Consider the following 17,101-nt stretch of genomic DNA (forward strand, 5'->3'; position numbering starts at 1 on the left):
GCTCCAAGCCCCATCCAACCTGGCCTTGAACACTTCCAGGGATGGGGCAGCCACAGCTTCTCTGGGCAACCTGTGCCAGGGCCTCAGCAGCCTCACAGGGAACAATTTCTTCCCAATATCTTATCCAGCCCTCTGGCAGTGTGAAGCCATTCCCCCTTGTCCTGGTCCTCTCCCGCCTTCTTTGAAGCCCCTGTAGACACCGAGGGAGGGGGGTGCAGGCTCAGTCTCCCCCAAGTTTTGTCTTGTCCAGGCTGAACAATCTCAATTCTTGGATGTCTTTGCCTTCTTCATCTCCCTTTCTGCACAAGAATGGCTGCACCAGGGGCTGGCCAGCCTGAGAGCCACAGAAGGGAGGATGGGCAGAGTCAGCATCTCTCTCTCTGTGGCCTGTGCCAGCAGGAAGCTGCTGCCAGGCCCTGTGGGAAGAGGAGTGGCATTGCTCTAACAGGCAGAGTCAGCGACAGCGCCCGCGCTGCCAGAGCCAAGAGGCACCAGACAAAGCCTTTGTTCAGCAGTGCCAGCCTGGAGACAGAGCACAGCAGCATTGCCACTGAGGCAAGACAAGTGTGATCAAGGTGCCAGCCACCCCCACTGAAGCTGGTTTCAGGCACTAACTGGGGTCAGAGTCAACTGCAGCAGGCTGCTTTCCCAAGGTTAACAAGCATCAATAAACTTTTTTTTATGGTTCCAAACACAGCACTGGTATTTTTGGGTGTCAAATCAGAACCATCTCTAATAGGGAATGGCCCTGCCTTCAGCTGTGCCCCATGAAAATTCACTGGGGTTTTGTGAACATTGGTGTTTGGTAAAGGAAAATCCTTTCCAGAGGTTCCCAATCCCAAAAATGACTGGCTGAAGTTCACAGCCTGCAGGCTGGACATGTATTGGAATGCTTCCTACAGGGCAGGCTAAACAAGGCACAAAGGCCAAAAGGGATGAGCATCACTCACAGGAAGCCCCTCCAGGGCAGGAGGAAGGCAAGTCCCTGATTTAGACATGATCTGCAGTCATTTGTCATTGCTTGTAGCAGTCTCCTGATTCACTGTACACATGGAAACAACAATTATTTTAAGTCATTTTTCCAGAGAAAGAAACTCATATTTCAATTCCTATTTACCAAAACAAGAGCCAGACAAACTCAGTGCTGTATCAAAGTATGTTTATTCCAAAGCCAAATTTCTCACAGAAAACAATCTCCATGAACAGCAGCACTGGTCATGACAAACTCCAAAAGCCTCCAGGGCTTGGGGTCCTGAACAGAGCAAGCAAGAACCTCTTCTCAAAGTTGTCAGGGAGAGAGGGGGAATGACAGAAAAGAGACACATGGGCGTTTGGCACAATTTCAGAAACCATACCTGCTCCCAAGAAGAGCAAATGTACCAAGACACTTTGCAGGGAGATTAATGCCTGCCCAAGAATGTCTCAGAACACCCTGTGAAGGAGCAGCTGCCCCTGTCAGGAGAGAGCTGCATTATTCCTGCAGACAGAAAGCAGAGCTCTTGGTTTTCATCATCTGCTGAACCGCTTCCAAGGAGCCAAGAGGCTGGGATGTGGTGCCAGGGATGTGCTCCTCTGCAGCCTGGGCATGTCTGGGCCCAGCTGGAGCTCTACAGGGCTTCCCCTGCTTCCCCCTGCCCCAGCCTCTCAGAGAGGTGCTTGCTGATGGCCAGGAGGGGGTTGGCTCTGTACTGGGGATCGCTGATAACCTCTTGAAAGCGAGCCACTTCCTCCTCTCTGAGGAAAGAAAAATAACACAGCAGTTCTCTAAGTGCCTCGTGTGAAAGGAACTGAGCAGATAAGGACCCACTCATAAAGTAGCAGATTTCTGCTGAGACAGAGTGATCCTGAGTGTAAATCTCAGAGAAAGACAGTGCAAGAATAAACCTAATTTAGCCAAGGGCAAAGCTCAAATTGCTGCCAGCTTCATGGGAGCCAGGGACTTTGATCTCATGCCACAGAGACACAAACAATTATGACAGTGTCCAGCATCACTTGGGAATGGGGTTTTTTTTAGAGCTTTTCCCTGGTAAACCAGAAACAAGAGACTGTGGATCTGGTCAATCACCAGGAATGAAAATTGCTTCAGATTGCACCAGCACAACACCAAATTCTCTTTAGAGAGCCCCTCTACTGACTCTCTTTATGGCTGAACATTGAGCCTTGGTAATCCTACTTGCACCACTAGCTGGACACCATGACAGAATTACCTCTGCATGCCTGGTCACAGCTGCTTCCTGGGGAAATGGCCTCATCTCAAAAAGCAAGAAAGCAGGGAGGGACAAGAACAGAGCAGGAGTATAAAAAAAACCCTGTGAGTTTTCACACAGCCACATCCACTAGAGCATCCTCATCTCCCCCAGACTGCCAGGCTCTCCACAGCCCTGCCAGACAAACACTTGGTAGTGCTCAGCTACTTCCCTCCCCTTCAAAGCTCCTGCCAGAGAAACAGAGAGAGGAGCCAATGCTTCTGAAGCTTGGCTTGGGGTATTAAGGTGAAGCTTAGGGAACCTCTCATCCAAACTAATACCTTGGGAAAGAAACCTCAAGATATTCCTCCAAATTTTTTCTCTCCCAAGAAGCACAGACTTGCCAGGCCACCAAAAGCAAAGCAAGGCAGAGCTGAGTGAGAAAGGCATCCCAGCAGCAACACAGGCTTGTTTCTGACAGAGAAGGTATTCATGGACAGCAGTGCTGCATCTCTAGCCTGACTGTTCAGCCTCAGTTTGCAGCTGAATGGCTCAAAACTGACAGAAATCCAGGAAACAAGAAAGCAAACACTGGCAGATCACAGAGCCTAGCCCCAGGAGAGATGTGCTGAGGGAAAACGAAGTTCTTGGTGGCAGTATAAGCTATCCAAAATACAGGGAAAAAGGAATTGCCAGACTAAGTCCAGGAGTTACTTGGACACATTTAAGTTCTCCATCCTTGATGATATTCAAAAGCCATGTGGACTTGGCTCTTGAGCAACCAGTTCTAGGTAGCTCTGCTTGAGCACAAGGGTTGGACCAGGTGACACCCCATGGATCCCTTCCAGTCTGGACCATTCCCTGAGGCTCAGCAGGAACTGGACACTGACAAATGGGTACTTACAGGAGCTGATGTTTCTGAGCTTGTTTCATCAGACAGAAGTCTGCTGGTGCTGCCTTTGGTTTTATGTGGCTATGGAGAGAAGAAACAAAACAAGTGAGTGTTAGAGCATTAATTTAGCAATGGCTGTGTAGATGGAAACAGTCCAGGGATTCTGCATCTGCCTTTCCAGAAAGAACAGGTAATTAGTTATCCTGCATGGAAATTCTCCTGAAAGGCAATTATTTCCACAACCAGGCATTGCAGGGAAATGCAAACTCCCTCCACCTGAGGCTGAGAGAGCAGGAGGCATTACAGGAACACCAGACCTCTCAGAGCCAGCACTGGTCATTAGCTGTCCATGCCCAGATCCCTTTCTGCTTATCACTGACCTCCAGGTCAAACTGATCCTGTTGCTTAGAGCCAAGATTCCATGGAACCTCCCCTCCCCACCACACGTGTCACCTCTGCACAGCTCATGTTCCCTGCTGCTGACACTGCAGAGCTCCAGCCTCCACAGCCACCCTGGCAGCACCAGGGACTCTCAGCAAGAGGAGGGAGCTGCCAGCCCTATGTGCTATAATGCAGGATGGTGCACTGTGTGCAGAAGAGGCACAGCAGCAGGTACAGATCTGCCACCTCTCCATGCATTCCTTATCCCTGGGCAAAGTCCAAGGGGACCAGGGGTGTAATACCATCCCTCGTGACGCCCGATGCCAAGCAGCAGCAGAGATTTATCACAAAGCCAGCACTGAGCCCCAGTAAGGGACACACAGGAAGCACAGAGATTGCTTTGGGGACTTGTGGTGCACAATAGGAGCTGCTGGTAGAACTGGACAGTAAGGAAAGGAGACGAAATCTCCATTTTTCAGGATTACACAGATAGGAAAATTAACAGAAGAAAGAGGTTGGGGACCCCAATTCGCCCTGAAGCAGAGCCTCAGCACATAGGCAAGGGGGAGAAAGAGGGCCTGAATCCCACCTCTCTGTTGCAGCAGGGGTCAAGGAGGAATATTCCCATACTGGTGAGTGCTGGGGGTTATGGCCACCCCCACCTAATCTACCCCAAAAGTCAGAAAACACAACAATTTCTCACCTCCTCTTCAAGACAGCAGGATCTGGTCTCTTGTTACAGTGACTTCCTCTTCCCGCTTCTCTCTCTGGCATACTACCCTCCATCCTCTTATATTGCCTTTTTTTTCCCCTATTCTTCCTTTCTTCTTACTGCCCTTGCCTCACATTGCTCCATGTCACTCATTTCCATCACCCACCTCTAATTCAATCAGTTCCTGTTCATTTCCCTCCCCTCGTTTTTAACAGCTCAGCACAGGGACAACTTCTGGTCCTAGTTTGCCTGGAATGCTCACAGAAGATCAGGAAAATCCTTTCTCAAGCTGGATGGCAGCCCTGGGTCACCAGAGCAGGGCTTGCCACATCTGTGTGTGCCACCAAGTCACCATGGCTGTCCCTTCAGAGGTGAGCAGCTCTGCAGAGGGTGGCAAAGCCTAAAGGAAAGCTATCCTAGGGTACATTTCCTGCTGGATTTCCCCTCAAAATCACCAGCACGCTGCCGGTTCATTTGGACCCTGTTAGCAGCTCAGCTTCATTACACTTCATTGCCTTCATTCATTATAAAGCAGAATAAAAACCTCCCTGTAATGCGCTTTTACCCTGCAGGAGATCAAATTCCTGGAGAATCTAATCTTTTATTAATACTGCTGACAAATCACCAGAGTATTACCCTTCCTTTCTGTAATGATTCAAATCCTATAAAGGCCTCCTGATTATTTCAAACACTCCTCTACAGACATTTGGGCAGCCAGAAGCCAGCAAGGGGAAGAAGAGCCTGTAGCTCCTCCATGTCAGTACCAAGGGGGGCTGGTTTGGGGTTAGCAGGTCACAGGCAGGGTAGGTGACATCAGCCCATGTCAAATTCCCACCTCCACGGTGCCAACTTGGCCTTCTCAAAGGAGAGGCTTTTGGCAAAGGTCTGGGACAGGGAGAGAGAGAGCTGACAGTGCACAGGGAACAGCCAGCTCAGCCATGCTCTTGGCCAAAGTCACACTGCAAAACAAAGAGTCTGGCCACAGCACAAAGGGCACTGCTCAAAGGCTTGAAGTGCCTCAGGATAAAGCCTGGATGAAGGCCTGGAAGGATGGAATGCCAGCCTGCAACACCACAAGATGAGGTTATCAGGTGAGCTCAAGCAGCATCACAACATGGACACCCACATGCCACTCCTGCAACTTCCAGGACATCTGGATGCTCCCAGCCCATCCAAGCAATACAGTGCCCCTCTCAGCTGTGGGTTCAGAAGACACATTTCATCTTTTTTTCTTGTGCCAAGTAAAGCATAAAAATGGTTCAAACAGAGTTACCAATGAGACCCTGTTCTCCTGACCATGGCCTGCAGCTACAAGCTGAGCTGAAGGCCCCTCCACCCTGCAGGAAGAAGGGAAACACACAGTCCATCTCCAAATGGCACCAACCTTTTGAGAGGCTTCCTTGCCCCTGTGGTCAGGTAGGAGAGCTCAGGCAGGGCTTCCATCAAGGGCTGCATGTCTCCCACCACAGGCGTTGCTTTCCGCTTCGCTTCAGCTTTTTGCTTTTGCTTGGCCATCTTCACACTCTCTATTTCTGCATCAGAAACAAGGCATTACTGCAAGAAGGGGGAACACCTGCAGGAGATAACACTTGAGCTAAGAAATTCATCAGTTTTGCCATTTACAGAAGTGATATAAACCAGGGAAAAAATGAACAAAATGCAGCTGGGTCATTCCCTCCATTGATGTATTTGCTTGTAAATATATACATCCCTTCTGACATTGCAATGGGGAGTGAAATTCCCAGATTCTGTCCTTTTCCATCCCTTACACTGTTCTTTGCTCTCAGCAAAACTGCACAGGAGTCCTGATGTGGCAAAAACCACACTGACCTTGCATAGAATTGGGAAACAAGAGGGGAAGGGAGAACACAAATACAGTTAACTCCAAATCTGGCCTTAAACAGGCACAGCCCCCTCTCTGTTGCTGTTGGGACCAAACAACAGTCTCCTAGGAGAGGCAGGAAAGATGGACTAAATGTCAGTTGTTTACTTAGTTTGAAGAGAGTCAAGGCTCCACCTCACTGACTCATTGTGGAGTGCAAGCAGACAGATGCTGGATAAACTGGACCCTTGGAAAAGCACTGCACCAAGTGGCAGATGCACATAGCCTTTCTCAGGACCAGGTTTCCTGGTCTCCAGCAGCAGCTCTGACAAGGGTGCAGGCACAGAGAGCTCCACAAATGCTACATCTGTCTCCTTCTTTGTCTTAAGAGGTGAACATTAAAAGCCACAGGCTTCTGCCTCAGTCCTTGAGGCTCCCTGATGTGGCAGTAAGTCCCACAGCTGCTCGTGCTTCCCAAAGCCAGCAGTTTCCAGGGTGAGCACCAGCAGAATACATCCTTTAGGACAGCCCACAACAGCCCAGCACTGCTACAGGCCTCCAGCTGAACTCCAAGATGCCCCACCTGACCCACAAATCCCTTGGACAACTGCAAGGATGATGAGCTACAAACTCCTTGTGTGGACATGACAGTGTACCAGAAGCCATGGGGCACAGCTGGTGACACAGAGAGGCCAACAGAAGCCAGAAGTCTTTTTGGTGGGAGCACAAAAGCAGCCAGTCCCACTTACAGACCACAAGCCTGGGTCTAATCCTGCTCCCACAGTCAAGGAAGCAGAACTCAAATTCAGTGGCTGCTCCTTTAATACCTTGGCCTTGCTCATTCTCCAGCTCAGCTGAGTAGAAGAGCAACAGTTTTTCATGAACTGCAGCTCTGCTGCACATGGATGTTTGTGACAAATCAGGATTGGAAACACTTCTCCTCACAGCAATCCCTGCCAAGAACACAGCTTTCTGTTCTGCATGACTTCTTTTTTTGGTCTGGCTTTATGAAGCTGACTACTTCAGTGCTTTCATAAACAGTATGTGCTGAAAATTTTCAGACACCTGATTCTGCGCAAACATGCTAAATTCTTTTCCTATGAAGTCTTGTTCAGATGAGGAGCCATGCAACATATGTATTTTTAAATGTGCATACTTCTAATGTCTGAAGCATTACTTAAGTTTTTTCCCCTCTCTAGTCTCTCCTAAGATTACTTATTGGAATGGGAGAAAGTTGTGCATTTGCACTACTGGCTGATCTTTGGTTCCCAGGGTCTTGGCATCCAGTGTCACAAAAGCAGCCCTGGGACAAGAAGAAACAACAAACTCAGATTTAGGAAAACAGAGATGTAGTGATAACTCGAGCAGTCCAAGCTGGCTTCTCTTTTTGGGGGACAAAAAGCTCTTTCTCCACAAAGAACTGGCAGAGTTTTTAGGTACTACTGTGCCTGTAAAGCACTTTTAACATCACCAAGACAGTAAACTTCAGGCTAAATTACCTGTCTTGGCAGATATTTGTTCTCCCCAGAGCAAAGTCTCTGCATTTCACTTGTATTCCCTCATTTTAGTAATTTCAAAGCCAAGAGAAAGGGAAGAGGCCACAGCAGGGCCAAAACAGCACACATGATCTTGGGAAAGACTGATGCTACAAAGGCATCCGGAGGGCTAGAATAAGACCCTGTAAGGATCCTGCTCCTGGGCTTTCCCAAAGCAGCTGAACTTGACTAGCAAAGCCATCTGTGTTTTGTGTCCAAAGAAGATGTCCAGGCACTCAGAAGCTGTTGGCTGGTTGTTTGGGAGGAGGTTTCCTTCCACTCATGTGTGTTAAATTCATACCATTTTACCTAAGAAGAGCCAGACACACCTTCAGTGCAGCTGGTGAAATCAAAGGTTAATGAGCTTGGGCTTAGAGCTCAGGCACAGACAGCATTTGGTGTAGCAGAAAGCCACATCCCTCTGCCCCAAAAATAGTCTGTGTCCAACTCTGTTGGGCAAGAAGGTGTTAGGAACAAAGCCTGTCCCAAGAACAGCTTCAGGTGACACAAGGAACCCCTCTGCCACACTGGGTACAACTGCACAGTCCCCGCCTGTGCTAAGACACTCAGAGCAAAAACAGGCAAAGAGAAGCATTTCTGCCATGGGCTGGGCTTGGTTAGCTCATATTTCAGTGCTCAAGACAGGCCAGACTGTCTGCTAAGTGGGTTCACTGACCTGCAGCATGTGGGAAAGAGCAGCGACACAGCCAGCAGTGTCCAGAGCTCTCCCCTACTGAGGGGGCAGGAGAGCCCACTGCAGGGTCTCACCAGAGGTCTGGGATTAGCTGATGGCAGCACAGAGCTCAGCTCCAGCCTCTCCTGCCATCCCTCTGGCTCCTGGGTGAGGAGGAGCTCCACCAGACAGCTACTCACATCTGTACTAGAGTTTTAAAAGATAGAAAAATATGCTAAACTTATATGGGCACAGTGCCTTTCTGCATAAACAAAGGGTTTATGTAGTCACACATATTACACATAGTAAAAATCAAAAGCAGAACTGGGGCAATGACTAAGTCTTGGTGCTAAACACTGAGAAACAATACCTGGAACTTCTATGCCAGTGCTGGGGAGGGATGAAGATTTCTGAGAAGGATTCTGTCACCCAAACCCAGAGTACAGAGATCCATCAGAACTATACTTTGTGATACTGTGTCACAGGAATACTCACTCTGCAGCCATCTTTCCTTCCTCAGCTTCATCTTCTCTTTTTTAGAAAGTACTGTTTTTTCTTGCAAACCTAGAAGAGAAGAGACATGAGATGGAGCCTGGCTCCTGCACAACAGATTCTGTTCAACCCTTGAAGCTTTTGAACTTGCTGGCACAGCAGGCAGATCCAAAGGCTACCCTGCACCCCAACTTTTAGCCAAACAAATCAAATCTGCCTTGCTGTGAGTTAAAAAACAAGAAACAAATAAGCAGATCAGATCATCAGCATAGGATCACAGAATGGTACGGATTGGGAAGGACCTCAAACCTCATCCCATTTCAAACCCCCCTGCTGTGGGCCCCAGAGCAGCTTGTTCCAAGCCCCATCTAAGCTGGCCTTGGGCACTCCCAAGGATGGGGCAGCCACAGTTTCAGCCTGTGCCAGGGCCTGCCCACCCTCACAAGGAGAATTTTCTGAAATATATCCAGGGCAGCCCTAAGGAGGAGCTGGCCACTAGCAACCTGTAAAATAGACTAGTACCTACTATTTACCAAATTCAGTATTTGGAAAGCAGCTGTTGAGCACAGATATCCAATATAAAGTAAACTATCATCACAAATGTTTTTACTGGAGATCTGTTGCAAGTGCTATAAAATTGTATCTTATCTCACACATTTAACCTAAATTGACTTGAGCCAACTTTTCTCCTGAAATGTGCTGGAAATACTAGAATTCCTATAGAGTAACAAGCTCCCTAAAGATCATACTATTCACCTTAGCTTATTCTTAAATGTAGAAAAGAAAAAGCACCCCTTTTTTCACTTCCCAAAGAAAGGAATTCAGTACAATTATGAAAACAACTCACTGAGGACAACTTCTCTGAAGCTACAGATCCTTTGGGATGATTTGAACAAAAGCATCCTTTAATAATTTCTTAAGAACAGAACAAACCTGCTGGGGCTAAGGTGACCTTCCCACAAAACCAACAATCACCACCATGTTTTGAGTTTCTAAGACAGGGAGAATGAAGCTGGAGCTTCCACAGCCTCATTTCCCAGAAAAATAAATTCCCAAACAGCACTCAGTAAAACCACATTTGTTGTGGTATCAAAGCAGATGCTGAAAGAATAAATTGCATGATCCAATAACCAACTCTGAGCTACTCCCACCCCCATCACCCCCCACATTTCTGTGGTTTCAGGGGACAAAAGGATGAATGACAGTCAATTATGACATACACATTATCATTATTATGGAATTATTATCCCATCTCAATGATCTCCAGAAGGCTGCCTGCACAGGACCCCACAGCTGCTCCAGCCTGCCCAAATTTCAGCCATGGCAATGCTGGGAAGATCTGCCCCTCATCTGGAAACACACTCATGACTTCACTGGAAAAACATGGCCTGGCAGCATTTGTTAATGAAAATAAAAAGGCCCAATTCAGCCAGCTGCAGTAATAACAGCAATTCAGGTTTGGGTTGGTATTTTTTTTTCCCCAAAACAGTAGTGGAATATTTAAGGAAACACAAAAGCTGTTTTCCTGGCAGGAACCCAACCCTGCTGCTGGCCGGGGAGGGGGAAGGTGGCCACAGATAACCAGAGAGTGCCTGAGGGAAAGGAGCTGCATCCCTCCTCTGCCAGCAGCCAGTTCCTGCCCTTTTCCATCACTTGGCTCTCTAGACACTCCAATTTCCATATCCCAGCCTGCCCTCAGAAGGCTGCTCAGCTGCTTGAGGGTGCAAAGTTGTGTTTGGCAGCTTCCAGTTGTGATGTCGAGTGCCAAAACCGCTGCAAAGCCACTGGAGGACAGTGAAGGCAGAATTCAGCTGGTTAATTAACAGCACAGACTGTCCCCAAGGCAGCCTTTTGTTTTTATTTAGCTTGCAAGCACCTCTGAGACCAAGCCAAACCACAGCTCCATTTTAATTATTTTCCTGTGAAATCAGAAGGGTTTGAATCCCCCTCTCCAGCCCATTCCACAGGTAATTTAACAACCCTTGCCTTTGAAACCCTATGAATGAAGGAAAGGTGAGCAAACCCCATCACATAGCTAAGGGAAAGGTGAGCAAACATTAACTAAGGATAATTTCCATCACATTAGCTAAGGATAATTTCCACACTGTAAATTTGACAATCATTCATTTTAGCAAGAACATGCTTCCTTCTTTCTTCCCTCTGATCTGTACAGTACAAGACATGCCAGATACAAACAGGTTAAAAAAAACCACAATAGCTTTTTGCCACCTACATCAAGCATTTGGTACTACTCCTGGCAATCCTTAGGATGCTGCTTTCATGACAGAGAAGCAGATTTTTGAGGATGGCTTCCTTAATTTCAGAAATCTTGAGGGCTTTTTGGTAAAGGACTCAGACTAAAAACAAAAATAGAATATATATACACACGCAGACACATATATATGTGACTACTTTTCATAAAGAACTCAGACTAAATATATCTATAAATCCTACCTTAGAAATCCCCATTTGATCCTTTCTAGGCATTCAGAAAGAAGCTGGAGTGAGTTAAAACTGTAACACTAGAGGCTTCCCTGCCCCAAGATCCCACTATTTAATTTTGGCTCTGCAGCCAAGAGGGTTTGACAGTTCCAGGAAACTCCATTGGAAACTTGGAGCATTTGGCCATTACCAATAAATTCAATAAACCTGTGCAATGCCACATGGACAGAGGAGGGTCCTTCAGCACCAGGCATTTGCAAAGCTCCTCCTGGGCTCTGAGACATTAAGAAACAACATGTAACATTAATTAATATTCCAAAACCCCAATGATACACAACAGTAAAGCTGTTGCTGCTCAAAACACAGTGTTTTGGCAAACTCAAGTTAAATAACAACAGATGTTTTAATTTTAGCCTCAGTTGTGTAATAGCAAGAATGAGCATATGCCTACAGCTGTGAGATGAGTTAATGAAGGAAGTCAGACTACATCCAAAAGCAGATATTGGGTGTGGTTTGGGGTTGTTTTCTTGAATTACATAGTGTCACTCGTAAATGGTGCACTGCTCTTGTCCAATAAAGAGCCTGGGAAATGGTAAGGACAGTCTCCTGGGGCACAGGCAGCAGTGCTGTGACCTGGCAGCTGTCACTGCACGACCCCTGAGGTGTTCTGATTCCTCCAGGAACAGAGCTGAGGGACAGCACGGGCCAGGCAAAAAGCCAGCCAAGATGTCCTCTGGCTGAGAGGATGCTCCACAGCTCCCTGCCCTCATCCCACTGACAGCTGCCAGTCTGTGCCCTCCAGCTCCACTGCTCCCAAAGCATTGATGCACATTGGTGACCAAGGCTTAGGGTGGCAAGGACAGGGGCAAGGGGCTGTGCCCAAACTCTTTGTCCTCTTGCTGTTACAGGAGCCCCTAGGGACAGCTTGGTACCTGTATGTATGGGGCACAGAAAACACATTTGGATTTTGCCCAATCCAAGCCCTGCTGCACCCTGAGCAGGCTTGGGAACCAGCATTGGAGGAAAAGGTGCCAGCTCCTCCTGGGCCAGGGCAGGTTTCTCCATGGATACAGCATTTGCTTTTCATGATCTAAAACAAGCTGCATTATTTTTGTTCACACAATTATACCAGCATGCACATATTCTTCCTGCCCCAATGTGGAAGGTGTGAGAAATGACCCTCACTTTTAAAATTTAATTACAACAAAGGACTGAATAAGGAAAAATCACAGTGCTGGGAGCCCCCACACCATGACTACCAGCCACATGGCTCCTCTACAAAATAGATGCTCTGCCTTTTATATCTTTAGTTCCTCTGAAAGTTTTGTCAGTCTACTCTTTCCCTGCCATCCATTGGTGGAGACTACTTTTTACATCTTGATTGGAGGTCAGGTGTTATGTTAGCTCCTGGTAACAAGCCAGCCTCCTCTAAATGTCATGACTACCATGGCTATTACAGGGGGGGGGAAGGAAAGAGGACTATGGAATGACATATTACAACAACATCACTACACACCTATAAACTATCTGTCTCTTAATTGTGAGAGCCAACTATTAAATTACATATTTATAACAAAGGCATCCTACAAGAAGTGGGATCTGCCTTCTCTGCCCCTTCAGATGCCCTGGTTATCTGAAGCACAGCCTACTTCCAAGCCTGGCCTCCCCCTGGAAGCCCAGAGCAGCAGGGCAGCTCGTGTCCTCACAGCAAGGTCATGGCTCTGCCAGGCCTGGTAAACATCCCCAGGCTCCAAGCAGCCCCAGCACGGGCACAAGGCCTCCCAGGCAGCCCAGCTCAGCCTCAGCTCACAGGGGCACTCAGTGATGCTCCATTAGAGGGGGGAGCACATCCCCTCAGGAGGTGACTGGGAAGTCACAATGTGCACAGCAGGCTGTGAAAGGCGACCTCAGAGACAAAGGCTGTCCTTGCACACTGTGTCTGAAGTGCTGCTGGCACACTCAGCCCCTTGCACAAGGTAAAAGGGCCTCCTTCTCCTCCTCTGCCCAAGGCTTTGTCCATTTTAGCTCCTCATCCTTCATGCTCTCAGCAGCCCTCCCCAGAAGAGATTCAGCCCCAGTCACAGACAGGCACACAGAGGATGCTCAAGGTGGCCCAGTGTGTCACTGCTCCTAAAGCCACTTGTGCAGCTGAAGGTTATTTTTATAACCAAGGCTGAAATGCCACAGGGAACCCAGCTTTCTGAGCCAAGAATTGCAGAGTCTAAGACAGGAGGTTGGTGTTGCTATTTCAGGCTCAGGGAAACAAAGAAATCATAGAATAGTTTGGGCTAGAAGGGACCTTAAAGACTAACTCATCACAAACCCCAGACTAACTCATCACAAACCCCAGACTAACTCATCACAAACCCCAGACTAACTCATCACAAACCCCTGCCATGGGGAAAAGTAAAAAGAAGAAAGGAAAATAAAAGGATAGGTGCCTGTACTCCCTGACATGGAAAACTTGAAAGTCCACAAGACAAATGCAGAAAGGCTCACCCACAGAAAGGTGCCCTGGGAAACACACACCATGTCAGGGACATTCCAAGATCAGGTGTGATCCCCTTCAAGAAATCCCCTTTCCAGCTTTGGGAGAATGAGTCTGCTTACAAAAAAAGACATTTTAACCCCCCCCCCCCACACACACACACACACAACCCTTTCTATGTACATGCAACAAGGGTGTGTGCATTTCATCCAACAAAAGAGTTCTCCAAAAGTATCATAAATTACACAGTGCAAATATTCTCATTTGTCAAGGAATGGCATGGCAAAAACGTTGACTTTTTCCTTGCTATCACTGGCATATATTTCCTCTCTGTGCAGCCCCAAAAACAATTTAAATACCTGTGATCACAGTGAATTTAGTTGATGCCCAGCAGCTCTCAGCAAGCTCTGCTGCAGCTTCCAGCCTTACAAAAGGTCACTCAGCCACAAGAGCAGCAGCACCCACAGCATCAGCCCTGGAAGCATTCAAAAGGTGTGGCTGTGGCACTTGGGGACATGGCTTAGGGGCACACCTGGCAGTGCAGGGGGAATGGTGGGATTCAGTCTTACAGAGTTTTCCTAACCTTAACAACTCTATGATTGTATGAATGGCAAAGCCTTCTTGCAGTCAAGTTGATATGGGGACCTGTAGGTCTGCAAATTTTCCACAGTAAGGCAAGAAACCTGACCATTCCAACATCCTGCCTGAACACTGTGAGCAGAGAGACCCCACCAGAGGCTACTGAGAGCAACTTCATGCCCCCAGCCCCATCAAGAGAGGAGAATGAACATTTTCTTTGCTTCCACCACCCCATATAAAAGCCCCAGAGAAACATCTCCAAGAAGTGCAGACAGTGGAGCCGAGGCCAAATGCTCCTTCAGGAAGCACCAGGGAAGCCTGGACCATCCCTCAACCAGAGGAAACAACACTGACTGGCTCAAGATAACCAACAAGAGTTGGTGAGCTTGTACAGGGGCATTAAGCACTGCCATCCAGTTAAAGCAGCTTCCTCTGCTGCAATTCAGACACAGGGGAAGATGCAGGAATACATATATATAAAAAAGGATATACATTCCTAAGATCAGACTCTTGGGGAAAAACTTCCCAGGGAGCACAGGCAATCCTCACTTCCCCAAAGAGCAGCCTTGCCAAAGGTGCAGCACCCAGCCCTGGCAGAAGTTTTGCAGATAAGCAGCACATGATCCTCGTTGGGATTACAGCCACTAAACCTGCTTCCCTGCTCCTGCAGGTCTGACAGCATCTGCAGTGCCTCTGCCCCACATCTGGATGTGTGAGGCCACATCTGGAGCGATGGGTCCCCTCCTGGGCTCCCCAGGACAAGGGGGACACATGAATGGGAGAGTTAATCCAGGTAAAGGCCACTAAAACTATTAAGGAACTGGAGTGTCTTTTACTTGAGGAAAGGCTGGAGAAGAGGCCTCAAAGGAAATCCTATAAATGTGTATAATACCTGGTGGAAAGGAAGAGGAGGAGGGAGACAGACTATTCCCAATGGTGCCCAGTGACAAGGCGCACACAGTTTTTGGGAAAATTTTCATGATTTTTTAAATTGTCAGGAGGTTATGGAGCCCCCAGGTCTCCACCCATGGAAATATTCAAAACCTGACTAGACACAGCCCTAAACAACCTGCTTTATCTGGTCAAGGTGGACCACCAAAGTAGACTCCAGTGAGTCTGCAGCACAATTTGGACAGTTGGCAAGAGTCCTTTTACAGAGGATAAAAATGTGTATTTTAGCAACAGAGATACAGGCACCTTAGCTATTGGTGTGGATGTTGCAGTTTCAATAAAGGGCAGTGAGAAGACCAGAGCACCATTTCTATAAAAGCCAGAACAGCAGCCAATCTCTGGAATGAGATTTATTCTGAGACCAGGAGTAATTCATGTTTACCAATGGGTAAATTCTCTCCTTAGGGCTTACTGAGGGAGGCAGAACACTGAAACATTACTATGCTTTTTGACAATGCCTTGCAGGCCTGCATTTGAAAGAGATTTTCCCCAAAATATCTTTTCCTTTCCTGCTAATAAGATTACCTTTGACTATCCTGTCCTTTGAGAAGCTTTAAAAATCAGTAATTCAACATCTCTGCAGCATTACACAGTGAAAGATCTAGATCTGAAATAGTTACACTGCTGGATTTTATCTGGCGCTTATTTATCCAAAAAGCACAAACAGTTTACCTTAATTTCCTTGTCTTTTAACTGCATATTAGCTAGCAGACAATTAAACTGGCATTCCCTGGGGAAGTTTTCCAGCCACTGGTTCCTATAACCCCTCTCATACTGTTTTGGCACCTGGTGTTTCTTTCACCTATGCCTTTCAGCACCTTAGGGGAGGCAGCTCTGCTCAGCTGTACTTGTTATTACATTCCCAGTGGGTGGATTCAGTGGAGACACTGCATTTTATCACAGAATGATTTGGGTTGGAAGGGCCCTTAAAGATCATCCAGCTCCAGCCATGCCTGCCTCAGGCAGCTTTTTATGCTGCATTTCCACTCAAAGCCAAAGCAGGGGCCTGATGGGGTGCTGGGGAAAGGGGAGAGAGCAGACAAAAATAGGGAAGGAGAGAAGACAAAAAATGGATTTAAAGATGCTCAGAGGACGGAGGGACAAAAGCACAGAGGGACAGACTTTCAAGGCAGACAGACAAATATGTCACTGTCAGCTGGCACTGCAGCACTGGCAGCAGACCAGCTGCACACAGGAGGAGGTATGAGACATCACCCAGAACGAGATGTGGAGTTGTTTGTTTCTCAGGGATTACAGCAAACACCAGGATTTGCTAGTGCAGAGCCCCACCTTCCCCCCACTCCTACACACAATACATTGCATGGATTCATTAGTTTGTTTGTAGAAGTACCCAGTTTTCCTCATTTCTTGGGGCCAGGTTTAGCATTCAGAGCCACCTTCCTGGGAAAAACAGGCCATGGAGGGATTCAGACAGATTGCATCATCTGAAATCATTTCTTTGACTGAAATGAGGAAGGACAGGCAACCAGACCGTGTTCACTGTGCAACTTGGTGAAACAAGTGCCTGCAGGAACCACTCCCTGCATCATCTGACAAGGCAGGGATGCAGCCAGTAGCAAGAGCTACAGCTGGACCTTTCCTCAGATGGAGATGGAAAAAAGAGAGGCAGGAGCAATCCCATGGCTCAGCCTTTCCATCCTGCTAAGCGGAGACAGTGCACACTTGACCTGATGGCAAAGTGATACCTTGGGGAAAGAAGAGAAACTAATAAAACAAACAAAATAATGCAGCATTTTCAGCTGGTCAAAGGAAGGGATTTTCGTACTCTGCTTGGCACTGGTGTGGCCTCACCTCCAGTCCTGTGCACAGTTTTGGGCACCACAGTACCAAGAAAGACATCAGGCTGATAGAGAGCTTCCAAAGAGGGATCACAAGGATGGGAAAGGGTCTGGAGGGGAAGCTTTATGAGGGGCTCAGGCCACTTTGT

The 17,101-nt window shown here is 47.6% G+C and overlaps 1 protein-coding gene across 1 annotated transcript in view; it reads right to left on the reverse strand.

Moving 5' to 3' along the window:
• Window positions 1–1,142: 1,142 nt before the first annotated feature.
• SLX9 (SLX9 ribosome biogenesis factor) overlaps window positions 1,143–17,101 on the reverse strand; it is a 40,423-nt gene continuing 24,464 nt past the window's right edge. Inside the window, exons 3-6 of the mRNA XM_063162564.1 lie at window positions 8,697–8,765; window positions 5,556–5,703; window positions 3,091–3,159; window positions 1,143–1,734 (exon numbers count right to left, since the gene is read on the reverse strand). Of these exons, the coding sequence (XP_063018634.1) occupies window positions 1,608–1,734; window positions 3,091–3,159; window positions 5,556–5,703; window positions 8,697–8,765 (413 nt within the window). The 3' untranslated portion in view covers window positions 1,143–1,607. The remainder of the gene's footprint in view (window positions 1,735–3,090; window positions 3,160–5,555; window positions 5,704–8,696; window positions 8,766–17,101) is intronic.

The sequence above is a fragment of the Melospiza melodia genome, chromosome 8 (genome assembly GCF_035770615.1).
Source record: "Melospiza melodia melodia isolate bMelMel2 chromosome 8, bMelMel2.pri, whole genome shotgun sequence".
NCBI classification, from domain to species: domain Eukaryota; kingdom Metazoa; phylum Chordata; class Aves; order Passeriformes; family Passerellidae; genus Melospiza; species Melospiza melodia.